This window comes from Schistocerca cancellata, chromosome 1 (genome assembly GCF_023864275.1).
Source record: "Schistocerca cancellata isolate TAMUIC-IGC-003103 chromosome 1, iqSchCanc2.1, whole genome shotgun sequence".
Lineage (NCBI taxonomy): Eukaryota > Metazoa > Arthropoda > Insecta > Orthoptera > Acrididae > Schistocerca > Schistocerca cancellata.
Window position 1 is genome coordinate 1065723826 of NC_064626.1, and position 21034 is coordinate 1065744859.

The window sequence follows — 21034 nt, forward strand, 5'->3', positions numbered from 1 at the left end:
GCCTCACTGTGCGGTAGCCCCTCTGGCCGGGCCGAGCTCACGCGGATGATATATAGAGCTCGGGACTTAACGTTTAAATCGCGTTGGGAAGTCGACGAGATTAGGTGGCCGGAGGCTTGCGGCCGCTGCTTTCGCGATAACGCCCGGCGGCGCGGTGTGTGTGGTGTCCCGAGCGCGCGCGCCCTCCGGGGGATTTTTGTAATAGAGACGCCGCGCGCCGCGACTAAAACCTTTTCCTCTCGGCGACGCGGCGGAAGAGAGAAGAGACAGCGGTGCCGGAGCGAAGAAGACGGAGCAGGCGAGAGGAAGCGAAAGAGAGAGAGAGAGAGCGAGAGAGAGGGAGGGGACCTGCCGGCGAGATTATAACGGGCTGACAAAAATACGCGCTGTCGAAGTGCGCCACAGCTTGCGACGGTAATCGCGGCTATTAGTTGCTGCAGATAAGACGTGCGTGCCGATAGCGCGGAGCGGTGGCCGGGTAAACACGGCGAGGCTGCGGTAATCCCGCGGCAGGCTCCCGGCTTACGGCGCTGACCTGCCCCGACTGGACAACGCGCCAGCGCGAAAAAAGGAACCCGTGGTGGGAGCACGGCCAGTGCAGTGATTAGCTCGCGCTAAGCTCGCGACTATTAACCGGCTTCCACACACAAAAAAAAGAGAGACAGAGAGAGAAGGGGGTGGAGCCAGTTCTCTCGCGGGGACACCGCGTGCAACTCTTGACATTTTTATCAAATTACGCGGGAATTCAATTTTTTGGGATTTTTATTTCATCCCCCGCGGAGCTGCCGGATTAAAGCTATTTCGCCTTGCTGCGGCCTCTTAAGACTCGCGAAATACGCCGCGGACTTGGGGCTACTACAGGTGGTCAAGGTTGTTGTATTGTGTGGACGTGTGTTTTACTGTTGACAACCGGAACGGAGTACCACTTAGCTGTGATATTACGGACGCTTTACCAGACGGACAACAACACTGCGTCAGACTGCTGGTGTGAGAGGTAAGCCTGCCCAGTATTGTATGTGATACCGAGTGATATTATAGATTAGAGAACAGCTGTTTGAAGCACGTGTAGTGAATTTTGGCAGTGTTCTAGCAGTGGTGGAACATTTTGGGCTCATCCCTAAGGATTTTCTTCTGGAACTCGCTCTGAATTGTGCGAGAAATAAGAAGTGACTAATTTGCGAAACAAGGAGCGCGAAGTACACGTGAGGAGGCTGGAGGAGAGTAGAGTGGCTTAAAGGAGTGACTGACCTGTGATATTATGAATGCTTGCCAGATCGAAAAGACTGTTGCCCAATAGACTACTATAATTGGTGCCGAGTGGCGTTTAGGGCGTTTGTGAAGCAAAGGAGTACAGCTGTTCTGAACCACGCGTAGTGAACTTTGGGAGTGAGCAACATTTCAGACTGGTCTTCAGCGGTGTTTCTGGAACTAACGGTGACTTGATCGAGAGATAGAGACAGTGACTGGCCACAGAAGAGGCCACACGCACGGGGACGGCGCGAAGCACAAGCGAGCTGAGTGTTTCGGATGAGCGAGTAGCCTTCCCGCTGGAGCGCTCGAGCTTGGGCCTGTGGGCGTCCGACGGGCAGGCGGGCAGGCTGTTCGGCGACGCCGAGGAGCGTCGCGCCGGCTCTGCGGACGCGGTGGGCGGCGGGGGCGGCTCGCTGAGCTCGCTGGGCGCGCTGGAGGCCCGCGTGCTGGCCGCCGAGTACAGCGGCGTCGCCGTCGGCGTGGGCGTCGGCGTCGGCGTGGCCGACTGGTGCCGCAAGCCCGACATGGACATGGACCCGGGGCTGTGCCTGCAGGACCTGGTGGCCGGCGTGGGCGTGGCCGAGGGCCACCCGCACCTGCACCCGCACCAGCCGCACGGCCACGGCCACGGCCACGACCTCATCAACCACCACCACCACCACCACCACGCGCACCCCGCGCACGGCCACGGCGCGCTGCACGACGCCCACGCGCTGCACCACGAGCCGCTCGAGAAGCTCAAGCGAGGTCAGTAGCGCCGCAAATAGTCCCTAACAGCCGTCTTTAAAATTGGAGCAGCAACCGTGGGATGAAATCTTCCTGCAGAAATATTAAACGGCCAGTCAGTTGCAGAACTGAAGGTTAATTAAAGCCCGTTTACCGTGGGTTCAACGGTTATAAAAAGTCATCTCCAGAAGCAAATATTGACAACTGGATTACATGTTGTGACAGAAGTACTTTAAAATATAGCCGAAAGGCGTCAATCAAGTACAATGAAGATGAAGTTTTGCGTCTGACTGATGTCATTCGGCTATATTTTAACGAACGTATTCCACAACATGTAATCAAGTTGTCAATATTTCCTTCTGAAGAAGACGTTCTTATAAACGATAATTAATTGGAACCCTCAGTTGCCGACAGGTGTTGTTGATATACTTCTATGGGGACAGCTGAATATATATGCCTTGACCGGGACTCGATCCCGGGATCTCTTGCTTACATGGCAGGCGCTCTATGCATCTTTATTTTTTTTTTAAACTCAATTTTGTTCGCTAACCAAAAGCACCCAGCATCTTTGGCCTTACAGCGTAATGTAGTAATGTCCTTATACGGCATATACGACTTAGCGTGCTCAGAAGAGTACAAATTAAAGACGATTCTCCTTGTAGAAATTGTAAACAGCCAATCAGTTGCAAAATGGAAGGTACACTAAAACTCCTTTATCATGGTTTCAACGTTTATAAAAACTATATACATGAAGATGGTAATTGTTCTCGAAGGAACAGATACCATTGATGACCGTGCAGCTTCTCTAGAATAAATGATAATTAATTGATACCCTCAGCTGCCGACAGGTGTTGTTGATATACCTCGATGGGGACAGTGGATGGGCAAATATCTATTAGGTACAACACATATGTAGAATTGTGGACAGTTGGGAATGTGGGTCTCGCGGGAGGCGTGCAAGGGATGTCCCTGCAGTCGCGCTATTCATCTGTGTCCTCGGTGGCTCAGATGGACGACGGCACGGTATCTCAGCGTGTTCGGTCAGAGGGTTAGCTGCCCTAAAAAAATAAAAATAAAAAAAAAAAAGAGAACAGAGTTAATCGACCAACAACCAACTTAAACGGATTACGACGTCCGCCCCGAGAAGATGCAACGAACAAAAGCGAGCAAAATGAGATTTAAACAAAACAAAAACAAAAAAAAATGGATAGGGCGTCTGCCATGTAAGCAGGACATCCCGGGTTCGAGTCCCGGTCGGGGCACACATTTTCAGCTGTCACCATCGAGGTATATCAACAACATCTGTCGGCAGCTGAGGATTTCAATTAATTATAATTTATTCTAGGGAAGCTGCACGCTCATCAATGGTATCTGTTCTTTCGAGAACAATTACCATCTTCATATATATATAGTTTTTATAAACGTTGAAACCATGATAAAGGATTTTTAGTTTACCTTCCATTTTGCAACTGATTGGCTGTTTACAATTTCTTCAAGGAGAATCGTCCTTACTTTGTACTCTTCTGTGCTCGCTAAGTCGTAAATGCCGTGTAAGGACATTACTACATTACGCTGTAATGGCAAAGATGCTGCTGTTTTTGGTTATATTGTTTATTACAATTGCCCTTTTTCGACTTGATTGGCGTCTTCAGGATATCTGTGAAAAGTACACAATTTGGTACAATATTTAAAATTTTTAAGTAGATAATTTAACTTAACGATTTGCTATGTACATCAGCTGCTGTCACGTTATTTTATAAGTTTGCTAGCTGACAAACAAGCCATCGCTCCGGTATTCATTTTGAATATTTTCCATTAGAAACGAAAACAAAAAATGAATAGCGTTTCTAGTACAGTATAAAAAAATGTTTGTGGGAAGTACAATACCCAAATTAAGGAACACGGTCGCGGAAAAATTCTGAACGCCCGGCACAACTGCTTCTCGTGTCTACAACGCGATTTTGCCGACGTCTCTATGGCAACGCCTCTTCATAGCTCTATAGACGGCTATCGTTTACGCCTACGGCCGTTTGCGCTTCGCAGTTGAAATCTTCCAAAAGCGTTGCCAGACGTCATGGATTTCCCTAAGCTGACTCAACTGTAGGAGTGTCCTAGTAGTAAACAATAAATGTATTAACACTTCATCCATGTCGCGCCGTTTCACGTACCGCAGTGTTTGTGACGTCATATCTCTCGCACTATTTGCCGTACAATGACCTGTTTGTATAGGTACATTCAGCGGAATATGTGAATATAGTCTGTAAAATATGTTACGAATAGAATTAGTAGTAAAGAAGCAATACATTTAAACTTAATGCTCAATGCTCCAGTTGTCCACGCATCTCAGTGTTTTTGACGTCATATGTCCAGAACTACGTGTGCGACCACGATTTACTTCCGTAAGTGTATTTAGTGAAATAAGTGGACACTGCTTACGAATTTTGATGCGAATATGGTTAGTAGGACAGAAGCAATACGTTTAAATGTCATGCATGATGCGGCAGTATGTCACGCGTCTCGTTGTTTATGACGTCATACCTCCTGAATTATGACAGCGATTTTTGCCTGACAGTAAGGGATATGTGCGCCAAGTTTGGCCGAAAGGGTCCGGTGGTTTAGGAGCAGATGTAGAGTGCGCGCGCACACACACCACACACACACATTTTTATAATATATATATGGGCTACAAATGGCCTATTTAGACGTGATTGGCGTCTTCAGGTTATATGTGAAAAGCATATAATCCGACGCAATAATTCAAATTTTTAAGTAGACAATTTAACCTATCACAGATTTCTGCGTTACTAAGAACATCAGCTGGTCTCGATATTCGTATCACATTCATGTCTTAGCTGTTGTCACTCTGTTCGCTCCTCTGATGCTGTAAGAACTATAATAGATGCTAAAAGTTTTGGTGGAACAGTTATTTATGTAACTTTCGAATTATGGAAGTTTATTTCATAATGATGTTCCGTGACAGCTATATTGACAGTTGAGTCAGTGATGTTATATGGTTACAGGCGGTTTGATTCTTTGGTTTTCCCTAGGTCATAGCTTTGCTCTCTTCAGCATTGTAATGTGGTTCTATATAAACACAAATCATAAAATCAATATAATGTGGCTGATAAGAACAAAGATGAGACCTAGAGAATACCAAAGTAGCAAACTGTTTGTAACCATATGACTCAGCTGTCAATATAGCTGTCACGAAACATAATAATGAAACAAACTTTCATAATTCGACAAATACATAAAAAACTATTCCAAAAAAAAAATTAGTATCTACTATTGCATCAACAGTATCAAATGAGCAAACTTACAAAATGATGTGACAGCAACTGGAACATAGATGTCATACGGATATCAAGACCGCCCGATGTACGTTGCAAACAATAATTCTATAACAGGGTAATTTATCTAGCTACTTAAAAATTTGAAATATTGTGCTAAACTAAGTACTTTAGACAAGCTGAAGATGGCAATCATGCCGAAAAGGTCTATCGTAATAAACAATATAATCAAACACTGTGGCGTCTTTCGTCTCATAAGATATTATCGTAATCTCCTTTACGTTGCGCTCCGCAGGCTTTATAAAGTACTATTAGTTTCTCCGTATTGGGAGGGTGCTGATTCTGCAGCTGGATATTCCGTTAGTGAAAAGTCGCTCCAGTTGCTAACAAGTACGTTATTAAGTCCAAGACTGGTTTCGGCCTTTACATGAGGCCATTTTCAGGTTTGGTGAATGCAAAAGTATTTTACATAAAAAGATGTATAAAGGAAAGGGCGCTGTAGATTTTATTAAAGCCGTTATTTGGTCAAGATCCCAATATGGAAAATAGTAATCACTAGTTTGTATCGCTTAAACGGTCATCTTCAGATCAGGATACAACATGCGGTGTCTTAAATCAAGTGAAGAAGTGAGACACTTATTCATTACAGTGATAACCTCCTCAAGGAAATGTCAACCTACAGTCCTGTTCGCAATATTCGTACAAACATCACTGTAGTAACTTGAATATGACGTAAGTCATAATGACCGGCCACAGTGTCAGTCAGAGTTAACCAAATCAAGATATCAAATAAGTTTGAGTTTGTTTGCAGATCAAGGTAGTAAAGAAGTTTGAGTTTGTTTGATATCTTCATCTGGTTAACTTTGACCAACACAGTGACCGGGCATCATGAGTTATCTTACGTGATATTCAAATTATTACAGCGATGCTTGTACAATATATTGTAAATGCAACTGTAAGTTAACATTTCCTTAAGGATATTGAGCACTGTTATGACTAAGTGTCCCACTGATTCTCTTCATTTAGAGATCACATGTTGTATCCCGATCTGAAGATGACCCTAAAAGGGTTTGAAACAAGTAATCACTATTTTCTACATTGATTTTGACCAAATAATTATTTTCATGTAATCTACAAGATAGTTTTACAGACTGCTGTCTCTATGTTGGCCATGTCAGGTAATTATAAAAAGAGATGCATAGATATGTAGGCCTACAATATAAATACAGTAAGAATATTTAACTTGGACTACATGGCGCGATAGAGAAGCAGTGCCAAATGATATAAAAAAGAAAAAGTTAGGTGAATTTAAAAAAGTTATTTATTAGTAAAACTGTACAGTTAGATAATTTAAAGGTATTGTCATGATTAACTTTATGAAGAATTGTACTCAGACGAGTTCGAAATTTCAAAAGGCATGCGTAACTAATGAAGGGCTAAAGGTAATTTTTTTAGATTTAATAAAAGTTTAAAATAAAACGGTATGCAAGAACGCACAGAATTAAAAAGAAACAATGATAAGTAAATCCACCTTCCTAGCTCTCCCTTTATGAGGTAGTCACACGATACACATTATCGAAAACAACCTTATAATCCTTTACACAAGGAAGAAGGGATGCTTTATGGACGTACGTATATAAGAAACACAAATTTTATTAGCTCATCATCTGCGACTGCCCGTTGTTTGAACATTATTAAAATCTTTTTCACAGCTTGAATCGAGTTGTTTGTGAGCCATTTCAGTACACATTCTACAGCCAAACAAAGAACGCGGGCAAAACACGATGTCTGACTTTTTTTTCCAAATGCTATTTCCGCTCTATTAACCGCTGAACCTATTTCGTAACGAGACATGATCAAAAATTAACACATCTATGTGAAAAAAAAGAATATTGACAGTGGTGTCAAGCAGCCTGATCTTCTGTCGACATCGAAGGTCGATATATTGCCTTTAACGTCGATGTTAGGACGTTTCAAAGGTTGCATTAGCAATACTGAAATATAGGTGGTTGTTTTGTAAATATTAATGATCTTCAAACTCTCTAATTCCAACAACCAAAAGCCGTTAATAAATAATTCTGTATTGACAATGTTTTTCAATATTCAGGTATCTCAATACCATTTGTGACAGCTTCCATGGTAATACTGTACGAAAGAATAGTGTTGTATTTGCAGAGTTACAACTGTGTTACAAATTGCATTAAATGGTGAGCCTGCATGTTCAAATTGTTACCAGCAATTAAGTAAGTACTTCTGAATAAGAAGCGAGTAGCAAAATCACGTCGGCCGACGTGTGCTATGATTTGTGTTGGTCACTGGCTTGAACAACTACCTGACAAGCCAAGATACAGATTACGTTTTTAAACAATTACATTGTTGAGCCTTTAGCTGAATTAAATGTAAGGAATGTCATGTTACTTATCGGGCTCCACACGAAAAGCTAAAACTCGACTGTAACACTGTATATGGGCCACAATTTACAGTACTGGTACATTTTGCTACAGACTAGGTAAAGTATTTTACTACTGTCGACAGTCAATCAGATAACGTGTAAGTTATTTGGCTTCACAATTTTAACATTTCTCGTGTCGGTCTGGCAAGAACTACTTTAAAAACGGAAACAAACAGTCTCGACTGCAAAAACATTTATTTTGTGGTAACCGGTTTATATCAGTTTTTGACCATTCTCAGATCCTCATACCATGATGATAGTGGATGGCGGTCAATGGAGCGGGTGTTACAACTCCACGAACGTCAACTGTCAGTTACAACATCCGCTCCATTCACCACCACGGCATACCATCATGATATGAGTGCCCGAGAATGGTCGAAAACTGACCGAAACCGGTTACCACAAAATAAATGTTTTTTGCCATCGGATCGGTTTATGTCCATTTTTAAAGAACCTGAAAATGATCTGGAGATCGAAATCAGATGTGTATAGAGAATTATTCATCAGTAGTTCTTGGTGGTTGAAATATGACGCTCTTCAGATGATATTACTGTCAAATATACTTGCCTAACAATGAATATTTTAGCAACTGTGGCGCGGTTTTACATCAGAAAGTACACCCTTAATAATGCACTCTCTGGGGTAAGCGCGTAAGCTCCCGTAGCCGTTGTAAATATGAATAAAATCTAGGGTACTAGGTCGTGCCGTTTTGCAACAATGGAAACAACCATAAACCAAAGTCGACGTTCCCTCTGTCTTTGAAGCTGTCATCATTACCGTACTTTCGTCGCCTTAAAGAGGACAGCAAGAAGTACCGTCGAAACCGTCTGTTTTGTTTTACTGGCGTTTTCAGTCTAACAAAATGACGCGACTTAATATCCAAAATGATTTTTTCCGGAATGAAGGCTTGATAAAAACAAGGACAACTCGTAAAATGGATCACTTTATTTCGCTGCCAGTTTCGACCATAAGTGATAAAACCATCGCCTTAGCTTCCCTAAGCGTAAACTAGAATATTGTGGAAAGTCGCACTCTTTGAGTCAGTACACTGTCACCCGATGGGACGGGCAGGATTAGAGGTGTCAGTGGTGGTTACTACCCTTCAGGGAAGGGGCTACGTTGCTATGGTGCAAGCGTCTGCCGTTAACAGTCGCAGTGGAATGACCCAGCTTTCCCGTAGCTTAGTTTTAGGATAGACTAGATTGATCGTGGGATTATGTTAGGTACAGATTTTAGTGTGTAGCTCCCTTGCCTATAAATTTTCAATTACATTTTTTAATTTAAAAGCTATTTTATATTTGTATGTGGCGTATATGACATGCTATAACCTCTAGATCGTACACTTAAATCAATAAAAATAAATATGCGTAAACTATCATGAGATTGGAAATTACTATACTCCGTCGAAATTATTGTTGTAAGGTTAAATCCACAACAAAAAGAATTATCCTCGATAACATCGTTTGAAATCAAAATCAAGTGAGAATAATTTACAATATTAATTTTACTTACAAATAGACGATTATACAATTTTCGAAGCATCGTAGATAGTTAAACACAAAAAGATACACCTTCAAGTGAAAGTTTTCCCGGTATGTGACTGTGTTTGTTTATAGGTCAACGTTCCGGCCACTGTTGAAGAACAACAAATCCACGAGTATCTTACAAAAACAAGTTATGAGAGTGAAATTAAATAACATGACACTATATTCTAAAGTACGTTAGTATTTCGGGTTTAGCAGTGTATCTGCTGCATGTACTCTGTTAAAATGAAGGTTAAATTCAGTAACGCATTGGGCATCGATGAATAAATCAAACGTATTGATTAGAAGCGGTGACGTACGTGTAGCTACTTTAACAAAAAAAAATGAGTTTCCACGATGGCTCAAGGCAAATAAGGTTAGTTAGCAATATAATAATATTCACGGATGCCATTAATTTTTACCTCATTATGACACGAGTGGTATGATTTTAATTCGTGTTTGATTACGAACGCTACTATCGAGGATTTTTATTTAACCAAATTTCATCTTACAGTGACAAATTCGATACAGAACGGCATTTTACAACGTCATAGAGGCACTAGTGTGATGATTTCCTTACCTGAGTGTGATAAATTATGATCGAAAGTGACAGAAACATTAACTGATGCGTCTCATCAGCTGTTGTTGTCTTCGAAATGACTGTATTTAAATATTTAACAGCTTTGAAGCACCGCTTATTGAAAACACTAATTTTTATGGCCCATATTTAAGTTTCGGCACCAGAATTATCATTAGACACGCACTTTTCAAACAAGAAATTTTTAAAATTATGTATAGTGTATATACCCAAACTAGACATCCTTGCGAGAGTTTAGCAACGCCCTACTCTTTCCCAAGTACCGCTCACGAAATATATAGACGGAAAGGTTTGCTACGGGTTGATTTCATGATTGTAAATCAGTCGTTGAAACCAAAATTAAAGTTCCTTCAATGCTCTTGCCTCCCGTGAACTTTTGAACTGACTTCCCCTGCTAGTTGTAGCTGTAGGCGGGAGGGGGGAGGGGAGACAGTGGGCTACGTTTAAAATTTACATCAAACCCCTGTACAACTCAGCATTTTTCACGTTAATAAATCGTTGTGAGAGATGAAAGAAGTTAATTTCTGAAAGAAGGAAGTCCTAGAAGAGACATATGAGTGATGACGAACCTTTCAACATGGAGTATCACATCCACTTATTCGTTGAAATACAAATGTATAATACGAAGTACTATGCAACCGTTGCTACCTGAAGCGGAACAACCACATAAAAATAGTTGTAGGGAAGACAGATGCCACACTAAGATTTATTGGTAGCACCCACGAAAGTGGAAAACGTTCATCCACTCCTATAGACGCTACAGAATAAGCATTGTTCATCACAGGGACAACGCAAGCCCCAAGAGAATCGAAGCAACGTGTTATTTCCTGTCACATGCATCTCGCGAAATGACCTATTACTTCCTCTCACATACATCTCGCTGAATGACCATGACGTTATAAATCACAGGAATTCAAGAACATCAGGACGCTTTTCGCGCGACTTGCGGGAATGTATCACGAAAGGGAGGCAGTGAGGAATAACACTGTACAAAAATTACACACTACCGCGCACTGTAATGTATAGATGCAGTATTTGATTGTTAAACAAACAATTTTTGAATTAACACCATAAACAAATGTTTGAATGAGAGAAAATTGTAAAAGTTGCATACACTTGTCCATACATTTTTATATTGTTCACTGAAAGCTGTTTTTCATGTTATATATCGCACATGATGTCGAGTATCCTCCGAGACGATGTTTACGAAAACTGTAAGCAGTGCATACCAAGCGATCACAATTACGCATATTTTTCAGAATTTTGTATGTTAAATATTATACGAGTCGTTTCAGCACCTACATTGTCCGTAGGTACAGACAAAGAATTAGTGGTTGTTAAAACTGTAAACAGTGTGTACGAATTAACGGCGCAATTTTATATTTTATATGTTGAACATTGCAGTTTTCGATAGGTATAGACAGCTATTTATATATTGTTGGAATCAGGAATTATTAAAACTGCAAACAGAGTCTACATCTGTGTTTGAATTACAATCGTTTTGAGCACTGTATTAGGTACTGAACGTGACGAATCGACACTTGAATTATAATAAAAAAAAATTTCCTTTAATATGAATTATGGCCCCTATAGGTCTCACATACAGCACTTCCGTGTTAAATTAGTCATCCTTTAATTACACATATTACAAACTGTATTTCATCATTTACTATTGACCTAGTTCCGGATTATAATTAGCACATTTTCATTTCTTTTATGTCTTGAAGAACACGTTTCGACACATTTAATCGTCTTCAGGCACACAGTCTTCGAAGCATGACCGGTGAGAGTGCAGCATACTGTAAGCAGTCCAGGCAGATACTCATTATTCAAATCAGTGCCGAAAATTTATGTTCCGCATATTAAGTAGCAGCCTCTCACGCAATTTTAGCTTCCACTCTCGCCAAAAATTCGCTCCTATCTCAGTCAGGCTAGTGAATCAAAACAATGAAACCTTCAGTAACAACATATCCCCATATTATGGCTGTGCATATTTTTATCGTGATTGCATATGTCACACATTGAAAATGAGTTTTCTGCACCCAGATTATCAGCGGATCAGTAATCATTAAAACGTGAACGCAGTATTTCCGTATTACATTTACATAATTTTTACTGCGGCCTTTAGTTTCTGCATGTTAAAGAGGATCCTACAGCACATTAATTATCTTTAAGTACATGCTACTTAGATCAAGGCTCGTTTAAAGTGTAACTTATTGAAAACTGTGTAGGCCTATACGCCAATAACGGTTATAGAAATAACTTTTTCAGTGTTTTACTGCTATATTAAACAGCAGATTTGCAGCTGTGAATCATAAATCTATCCGATATGTAAATCAGCTATTTACTTCACACAAAACGGAGGACTTCAACTCATCAATTCTTTTCAGCTACAAGTTGGTTTAATAAGAGACTGTGGAATGCGTAACCTCTTGCAACACTGTGTATACAAATACTTATTGTATTTTTTGATTCTTGATTTACTGACCTGAAGTTATAGATTCAAAAAACATCATAAATTTTTCTTCTTTACTTCCTTATCAAAAAAGCTTATCGTAGCGTGATTGTGTTCAAATATGGATAGTTTCTTACTACGTTTACACATAAAAACTAAGATTTAGTATTTACTCAATTTAATTTAACAGAACACATCGATCATCGGCGCCGAACCTTAATAGCACGTCCTCAAATGTCAGTAAACGTTTTATAGATTGTCTATTACATTCTGTAGTTACCAGTGAGATGTGACAACTTCGTACCACTGCAGACAATATTTTGTAGACTGGTGCGATAAAGACGACTCTCACCAAATAACAAAATACAAAAGCACCAAATTATAGCAACTGATCACGGTTTGAGGAACAAATGCATTGATGTGCGCGCTATTTGAGTAATTAGAGATTTCAGAATGTCTGTAAAATATTTGGGGCTATTTCACAGTAATTTGATAACGGAATGCCTACAATAACCTGTATCCCAAATTCTCGTAATTCTGTCTAAGACAGTTCACTGTGGTTTCCGTAAACGAATTCGGTAATAACACTTTTATGACTACGTAAAAACCCGTAGGATTCGTTCATCCAAATATTCTCCGTTTTACATTTACTAACTTTGTGTCTAAATAACGACAGTCAAGTTAAGATATCGATGTTACAAATCCTTGTGAGTATATCTTCTTTGCCAAACACGTCATCTTTGCATGCAGCAAACCACGTGGTCTAATGTTGCAGCGTGCTTGTTGCTGTAAGTTGCATGTTATTGGACAAACGTAACGAAATCAATTGCTTCACTTCCCTTTTGTCGCCGTCTGCGTAACAAAAACATTTTCTACTAATGTCACAGAATTTTCACGTAAGTAGTACATTGAAGAATTTATTTGCTACTCAACCAGGTCTCTTGGAGCTACCCCGGAACAGAGTTATTATAATACATCTATTTCTGTGTTTGTGAACCCAAGAATTTTAACAGGTAATGCATCGAGTATCTAAATGCTGATGCCTCTTTTCTGCGTAAGTTATAGCAAAGTAATCATCTAAGTGGTTTTTGTAGCAACTTCAGACGCCTCTGGACTACAGAATTTGTTCTGTCGGTGTAGAATGAGGACAGCCCCCGACAGAACAAACCTGCAATTGAAAGCTACTACGATCTACTACGAATTTTTGTAACCCTTGCCGACGTATTTTCGTAACTCGCTCTTTGAGTAACATTATCTACCTGAACAACAAAAGCAAAACATTTATTTGGTAAATTCGGTGTCTTTCAGGAGCTGTGATGTGCCGTATCTCGTAAAACCTTATGCTTTATTTACCAGTGGAAGTGGCGTGACATAATAGGGCAATGGACATTCATTATACTTGCTGTTCGAAGATCAATATTTACTTTTGTATACGTACATCATTTTAATGTTACGTGTTTTTTTCAACGTCTAAATTTTCTGTAAGAAATAGTTTTAAGCAGACCAGCTTTGTGCCACTTTACTAAAAGGTCTATCCATAATGAGTAAGTCTAGAGAACGCGATAAATGTGACGCCATATAGTGAGTAATATACGAGTTGGGAGTACAAGGGCCGTAATGGTTTATTACTTCTATGACTGATGCAACAGTTTACTTCATTTCGTCACTATTTCAGAGAGAAAATGAAACATTTTCAGGGTACCGTTCCTTACATTGATTGACATGAATGAGGGAAAGAATTTGTTTCTAGCGACAGGTAATGCCAAAGACATTTGTCATGACTTATCAAATACCACGTTAAATGGGTCAAAACGATACGTCCTATTACTTGTTTCAACGAAAATCTGTCGGAATTCACAATTTTTAAATCGATCAGTGCAGTACATGCTTCCGTGTAACTGGTCTCCTTACAGTCAATCAGTAAACCGTATTTTTATTATAGTTCATAATATAGAATGGTCTAGGAAACCCACGTGGTAGATTGTTAACAAGGACATCAGATTTCTTTCGTGTCTTTTGGTTTGCGTCAATCTAGTGATTTGCGTAAATAGCAAAAATTTCAGATCGTTTTTATGGACCTTCTTCTTAGAGTTCATGCCTTTCAAACAAATAGAATGAGTTCATTTGAGTGCCGTTTATCCCTGGAAGTAACGAAAAATACAAATAAAGGACATTTTTTATCATTCCAGCAGTATAGATTGCAGGCAACAAAAAACTAGTAGCTGCTACAGATTACATGAAGGGGATACAATCTCGTGAAATATTGTGAGATTGCGTGACAGTAGGTCATCCTGTGAAGAAAAACTATCAAGAATACAAACGAACTTTTTTTGTAAGGTATTTAAACTGTAACATTCTTTATCTGTCACATAGCATAAGCGAACACTTTCATTGTTGTATTCTACTTTTTTTTAAGTTTATATTATAACTGCATTACGTCGACATTCCCGGAATGAGACCTCTAGTTATTATAAGTTTGCCCCTATATTATCAAGCAATAGCTATTGCTTATTTCAGTTCTGGTGTGATTGTCGAGATAGAATTACATTTCTGATTCAACATGAGTATTGATGAATTATGTAGCTTCTCTATTTTTTGTGCTGCTTGGAACAACACGACATTAGCATACACTAGCAATGATCTTTTTTGAACTGCCGTAGACACCGTAACAATGTTATTCTGAGCTTCATTACAAAACAAAATATTCGAAGAAAATTATTTCTAATCTCGATCGATCGAGAAATAATGTCACGAAATAGCCAGAAAAATACTTTTGAAATATCTATTTTATTCAGTAACAGTTAATTCGAAGCTGACGCGACACCACACTTAGAAAAGATCTACGTAAACTGACTCAAACTATGGAAGCATACCCACTTACATAAAATGTAAAACTATGTGAACATGCTGTTATTTTTTTTAATGGGTGAATAATGTACACAAATCTGGGTGTCTTAGGTATTACGAAAACAATGTGACTGTGCAAAGTGACTGAACATCGTAGATATTCTTTACTGCATAGTTACGTTGAACAGTCAATCATCATTGATCAATAGCAGTTCTCAGTTCTGTAACCCCAGTTTGGCGCACCACAAGCAGGAGTGCAAGATATTAATTTTTGTTGTAAGTTTCAGTAAAGGAAAAATTATTTTCCCGTGATGTTATCGTAACGGATACATGGCTTATCTTTATGGTGACACAGTATGTTCATTTCTATATATTTGACTGTATTTATATTTGTATTATGTACGGATACGTATTTCACACTACATTGTCCTTGTGTTGATCAAGTGAATGCAAGTGATAATTTATTTATGGTTAATCAATGCACAACAGGAACTATGTTAATTTACGCGCTTTGCGGAGTCTTATGTATGAATGCGTGAATATTTTTTGTTGTTTACTTCGGTTAGTAGCGATTGCATAATTTTTGTAGTGGCAACTATGGACAGCAAACATGATGGAGGAAACATTTTTGCAGGAGTCAGCGCTGATTTAATTTACTGTTGATTATCATAACATGGCTCAAAGATTACAATGTTGCCAAGAGGTGTGTTTAGAGCCCTCGGCATTATTCTTTCTGCTGTGAAACATAGGTTTGAAAACTGCTGTCTAAACTTCTCTGATATCAAAACTAACTGCCTCACATCTGCACAACTAACGGCTAAAATACATTCCCATTTCTAGCGAGACTAATTGAAATCCACTCTGGCAGAGATCGAGGTTAATTACACGCCATTGGAGCTCACTAGCAAAGCGTTGCTTTATCGTACAATTAACTCTAGGAAATATCATTATATCCTTACACAAGCGTACGCATAGTTTTGAGAAGTTGATGTAGTTATCATAGGGACAACATTACATTTTTCTCTCCTTGCCGGTTGCCGACGTAGCTCCTTAAGGCAAAATAACGAAAAACAAGCATTATTATGCGTAACATCCATAGATATTAGGAAAGAACTAATGCCAAGAAAGTTTTCTTCTATAAAGAAAAAAGAATAATTATTTTATTCCGTAGAAGAGGAAATTTTGCTGCCATACAACGTCGGTTACTTATACAGCAATGTTTAACTACAAAATTTAGTTACAGTACCTTGTGTAACATGATCATTTGCAGTTCTCATCGTAACAAAACTTAAAATGTTAGACGTGAAATGTCGAGCATTCGAGCTTTAGTTAAAGCATGCGGCAATTTCACAGGTCGTTTTTGGCCTGCTATGAAAGGCAGAAATACTAAGACGACAGTACTATCTCAGTTGCTTTGCTTTCCATGTATTTGTGTATATATTACCTTCTAATATATCCGTCGTGTCATAGGTCTGTTTACATATAACTTATGAATTTACCCTTAGGTAAGCTAACTCAAAGCGTAAGGCGCAGAGACGAAAGGATAAGATTTTGATTCCGATCACTTCACTAAACCAATCATCGCATGTGTGGATGTTATTTATAGGAAATATTGCAGTTTGTCATGAGGCGTGCGATAGACACTGTAGACAGCAAACGATGTTTCTTTCCTTATTGGAGAAAACAGTTTGCAGAAAGTTCCTTTGAGTAAAAATACGCACCGTGTTATTGGAGGTAGGAATGGTAAATAGTCTTTAAGTGAACAGCAGAAGCTCTCTAAATTCTTTATATAAAGACGGAAATTCTTGTCAGAAATGTATCGGAATATTTTACTAATTAGTTTGTCTCTTCTTTCACCCTCCCCTCAAACTCCAGTAAGTAAATACATATTATGCATGTGCTGCTAAAGCCTTCTGTCTCTTACTCAGGAAAGTCATTTCTTTCGAACAGTATTTAAATTAAACTACTCACTAAATGAGCACTGCATATGCGTAATGATAGGGTTTTTCGCGCCAACTAAAAACACAAATATGTTTATTTTTATGCCCTGAAAACCGTAGTTACGGCGTTCATTCATATCGAACGACTAAATAATGATGTCATGGACTTATCATTAACTGTTTAAGTGGTGATCCGTATATATGGTCATACGAAATAACTGTTCACTCGCTTGCCTTTTGCGCTTCAACAGAAACCCGCAGAATTACACATAATTTCATAAACCATACCGTCATTTCAAACTCAGCAGACAGCTCCTTCTTTGTAGTCCAGCTTATTCTAACCAATACTCTCTTCGTTAAACGTACCATGCTGAAACTCCAGTTGTGAAGTAACAATAAAAGTGCGATAGCTATTTCAGCCACGGATAGTTACTAAGAATATAATGTTTGTACTGTACGTTTAATTCATTGTATTTACCGTGAAACATATTCCCATTTATCACTCGATGTGTTTTTTAAAAAACTACTGTAAACAAAGTGATTCTACGCACAGCTGCTTTATGTTCCACACAAATACCAATAACCAGATTGCATGTCGGAATTACGTCACAGAAATAGTGATCACGTAAATAAGCTTCTATACCAAAACGAAATTGAGCTGGCCCCAAAAGTCGAATGCTTTTTGGAAAGACATATTTACAACAGCACCATCTGTACTACAATTTTTAGTTTATTTTAATTCACAGCATCTTTCAGACCGTGCCCTATCTCAAGCAGTCTAAGTAAAACATGCCCAAATAACGATAATTACGGGAAAATAATGGAAACACCCTTCATCAAATGCATATCGCTCTTTTCGGCATGCATAAATTTAAATTTTGATCTATGATAATCTATATTAACAAATGACACAGCAAGAGGTGCTGCATATATCCCTTTAGCACTGTTTTCTTCAAAGAAAATTATTAATGTCTCAGTCGCACAATGTACTTTGTTCAATCACTACTCATTAACAGCACTTTTAAATATGAAATCTCCGATACCGTTTGTCTGATCCTTCTGCCTTTGGCTCTGATTTCAGGTGCTATATCGTTATATAAATCGTAATAGAATGTTTGTTAATGAGCTCTGTAGATGTTCAACATTAACGTAATAACAACGATAAACACTGTCTTTTTCTAGTCAAAAATAATTATAGCACGCTCTTGTTTGGGAGATAATACGAGTTCTGTTTCTTTCGCCTGTCATACGGTCCACTACAATGCAAGTGATGTAGACGCACCTCTTTTATTTATGTATTGTTGCCCACGTCGAAAATATTTATTTTTACCCGTCTTCCAAAGAAAGGTAAACGTGTGGTACAGTGATTGAGGTACTGGACGCCTTTTACGGATAAGTGACGTCCGAATCCCCTGCCCATTCGTGCTTGCATATGTTTCCCGTGGTTTCTATAAATAACTTGACATGCTTCTCAGAATGTATCCTCCATTAAGAGTTGACCTACTGGATTAGCGCTGTAACATTACACGCCTCTATATCTAAAGATTGAGATTCTAACGTAATAAAATCGAAAATTCAACTGATACAGTGTCATTCTCTGAACTTATTCATATTTTCTCACATTCAGTTACTGATTTGAAAAATTTCACATATCATCAATTTTCTCTGTCGCTTCAGGAAAATGCAGAATTCTAAAAGAGTCACCTAGCCGCAGAAGCTTGTTGTGTACTGAAAGGTTTCCAGGAATAATAAAAGGTTGATTTTCAGTATTTCACATAATTTTTGACCAAATTTAAAATTTTAAAAATTTGTCATAATCTAATCGTTAACAGATGCAGTCTTACGTTAAAATTGTAACACAATTAACCAAGTATTAATGTTGGAAACTGTTTATACCTTTTGAGGCAGCGGAACTCACGGCACGCAAAGTAGTAAAACTTCAGTACCTGGCATGGCGTTTTAACTTATTACTTCTTTACCACCTGCTCTATTCGCGACAGATTTTGCGCAGTGCATACAAATGCACCACTGAATGTACCTGCAAAATCGTATTTTGTACAACACATGTTTCAGGAAATATGACGTCGTAAACATTGAGATGCAACTACAATATTTTCAGCCGTAACGGTTTTGCTTGCTTAACGTTAAATATTTAAGATATTAATTCATCTGTAAAGTAATGAAAAGGTTGAAGCTCCTGTATACGTGAGAATTAGATTCCTTAAAGAACCGGGTGGGTGGGGGGAGGTTAGAAAAAGGTTGCTATCGATGGCCGGCTCATTTCTCTGTGGATATTGGCAATAGACGCATCCTAGCGATCGTTAAATACACCCCATGTTGCTCAACGAAGACCCAGCAACAGCGAAAAAAGACACGATTTGAACTATGTCGCAGGTTCGAATCCAGCCTTGGGGCCCGCCTGAGTGGCCGAGCGGTTCTAGGCGCTACAGTCTGGAACCGCGCGACCGCTACGGTCGCAGGTTCGAATCCTGCCTCGGGCATGGGTGTGTGTGATGTCCTTAGGTTAGTTCGGTTTAAGTAGTTCTAAGTTCTAGGGGACTGATGACCTCAGAAGTTAAGTCCCATAGTGCTCAGAGCCATTTGAACCATTTTGAACTATGTTCTTGTAACGGATTGGTATTAATTATTGAAAGGTCTAGTGATATAGTAATAGTGATTATAGTTCTGCAGCCAGCACTGGAAAGTACGAGCAATTCACACCATTTTGCCATATTCACAATACAAAGTTACGTGCTGTGGACGCAGACTGTGTGTTGTGAAGAGATGCAGTGCGAGCTGCCTTGAAAGAGTCTCTGGAATTTCGTCTAATCTTTGGCCAAAGCAGGTCTCTATTAACAAATTTTAAGTAACGATTTTCATTGTATGTTTCCTAAAAGAATATTATGTGCATTAATACTTATTTAGACGTGGGGCCTGTGAGCGCAGAACTGAAAAAAACCGATGCAACGCTATCGACAGGCATACTAGAGGCACTGCCCAACACATATCTGCAAAGCTCCATTTGATTTTCACTGTGATTTCCATTTCACGCCCGATCGAGTCTTACTTTCCGAATAGCCGTCGTATTTTCTTTAGGTGACCCATCTATAGCAACACTCCCCTACTGGTAGTCTTCCTAATCGGTCCTGACTTTAGCGCGCAAGACCAAAATACTCTTTAATATCCCAAGAAATATGCCTTTTCCAACTGTCTCAAGACAAGCGTGCCGGTGTCGTGTCGGCTTTGCTGATTTGGGGGAAACGCATCGCCGGACTGTTGTTGTCGGACCACCGGCTGGAGAGGGCGGGTAGGTGTGTGGCTGTGTTTGCGCAGTGGGCAGAGGTCGAGGAAGTGACACCTGATAGGCAGAGCTATAAAGATGCGATAGCCGCTATCGGGGGCGGCGGTGCGTCCTCACCCGGCAACCCGACGTGCTCTTCCCATCACTGCACGTCACACAACTCCTTCTCACGTCTCGCGGTTAAAAGTAATAAAGGACATAACCAACTACGTATTTAAAATAACCCAGCGTTGCAGCACAGATCAAGCATTATTGTTATTATTATCACCGCCATTCCAGAACGCACACATATAAATACACTATTTGATGAGAAGTGTCCGGAAACGTATTAATGGACATTATTATGAGGTAGGGTACGATGGGACTTTCTGAATCATGGATCTATGGGGATAGAAATAAGAAAATATTCTACTGCTCAGTCCGTGTGCGCAGTCTAGACGCCATTATACGGTACAGGACCGCTTCTAGGCAAGTCGCGCACGAGCGACAAAAAGTTTTTCCTATATCTGTTTAATCCAGACAGCCCTCATTCAAAAGGAAATGGAAGAGGTAAGACAGTAGTGCCTATAACAATCCACCATGCATTATTAATATTTTTTGTAATAAGGTCTAGTGTTGAAATGCAAGAATGCTAGTTGTAAATCTTTCCGC

The 21034-nt window shown here is 39.6% G+C and overlaps 1 protein-coding gene across 1 annotated transcript in view; it reads left to right on the forward strand.

Moving 5' to 3' along the window:
- LOC126127127 (homeobox protein orthopedia) overlaps nt 1-21034 on the forward strand; it is a 387997-nt gene that overhangs the window by 541 nt on the left and 366422 nt on the right. Inside the window, exon 3 of the mRNA XM_049915145.1 lies at nt 1554-1820. Within this exon, the coding sequence (XP_049771102.1) occupies nt 1554-1820 (267 nt within the window). The remainder of the gene's footprint in view (nt 1-1553; nt 1821-21034) is intronic.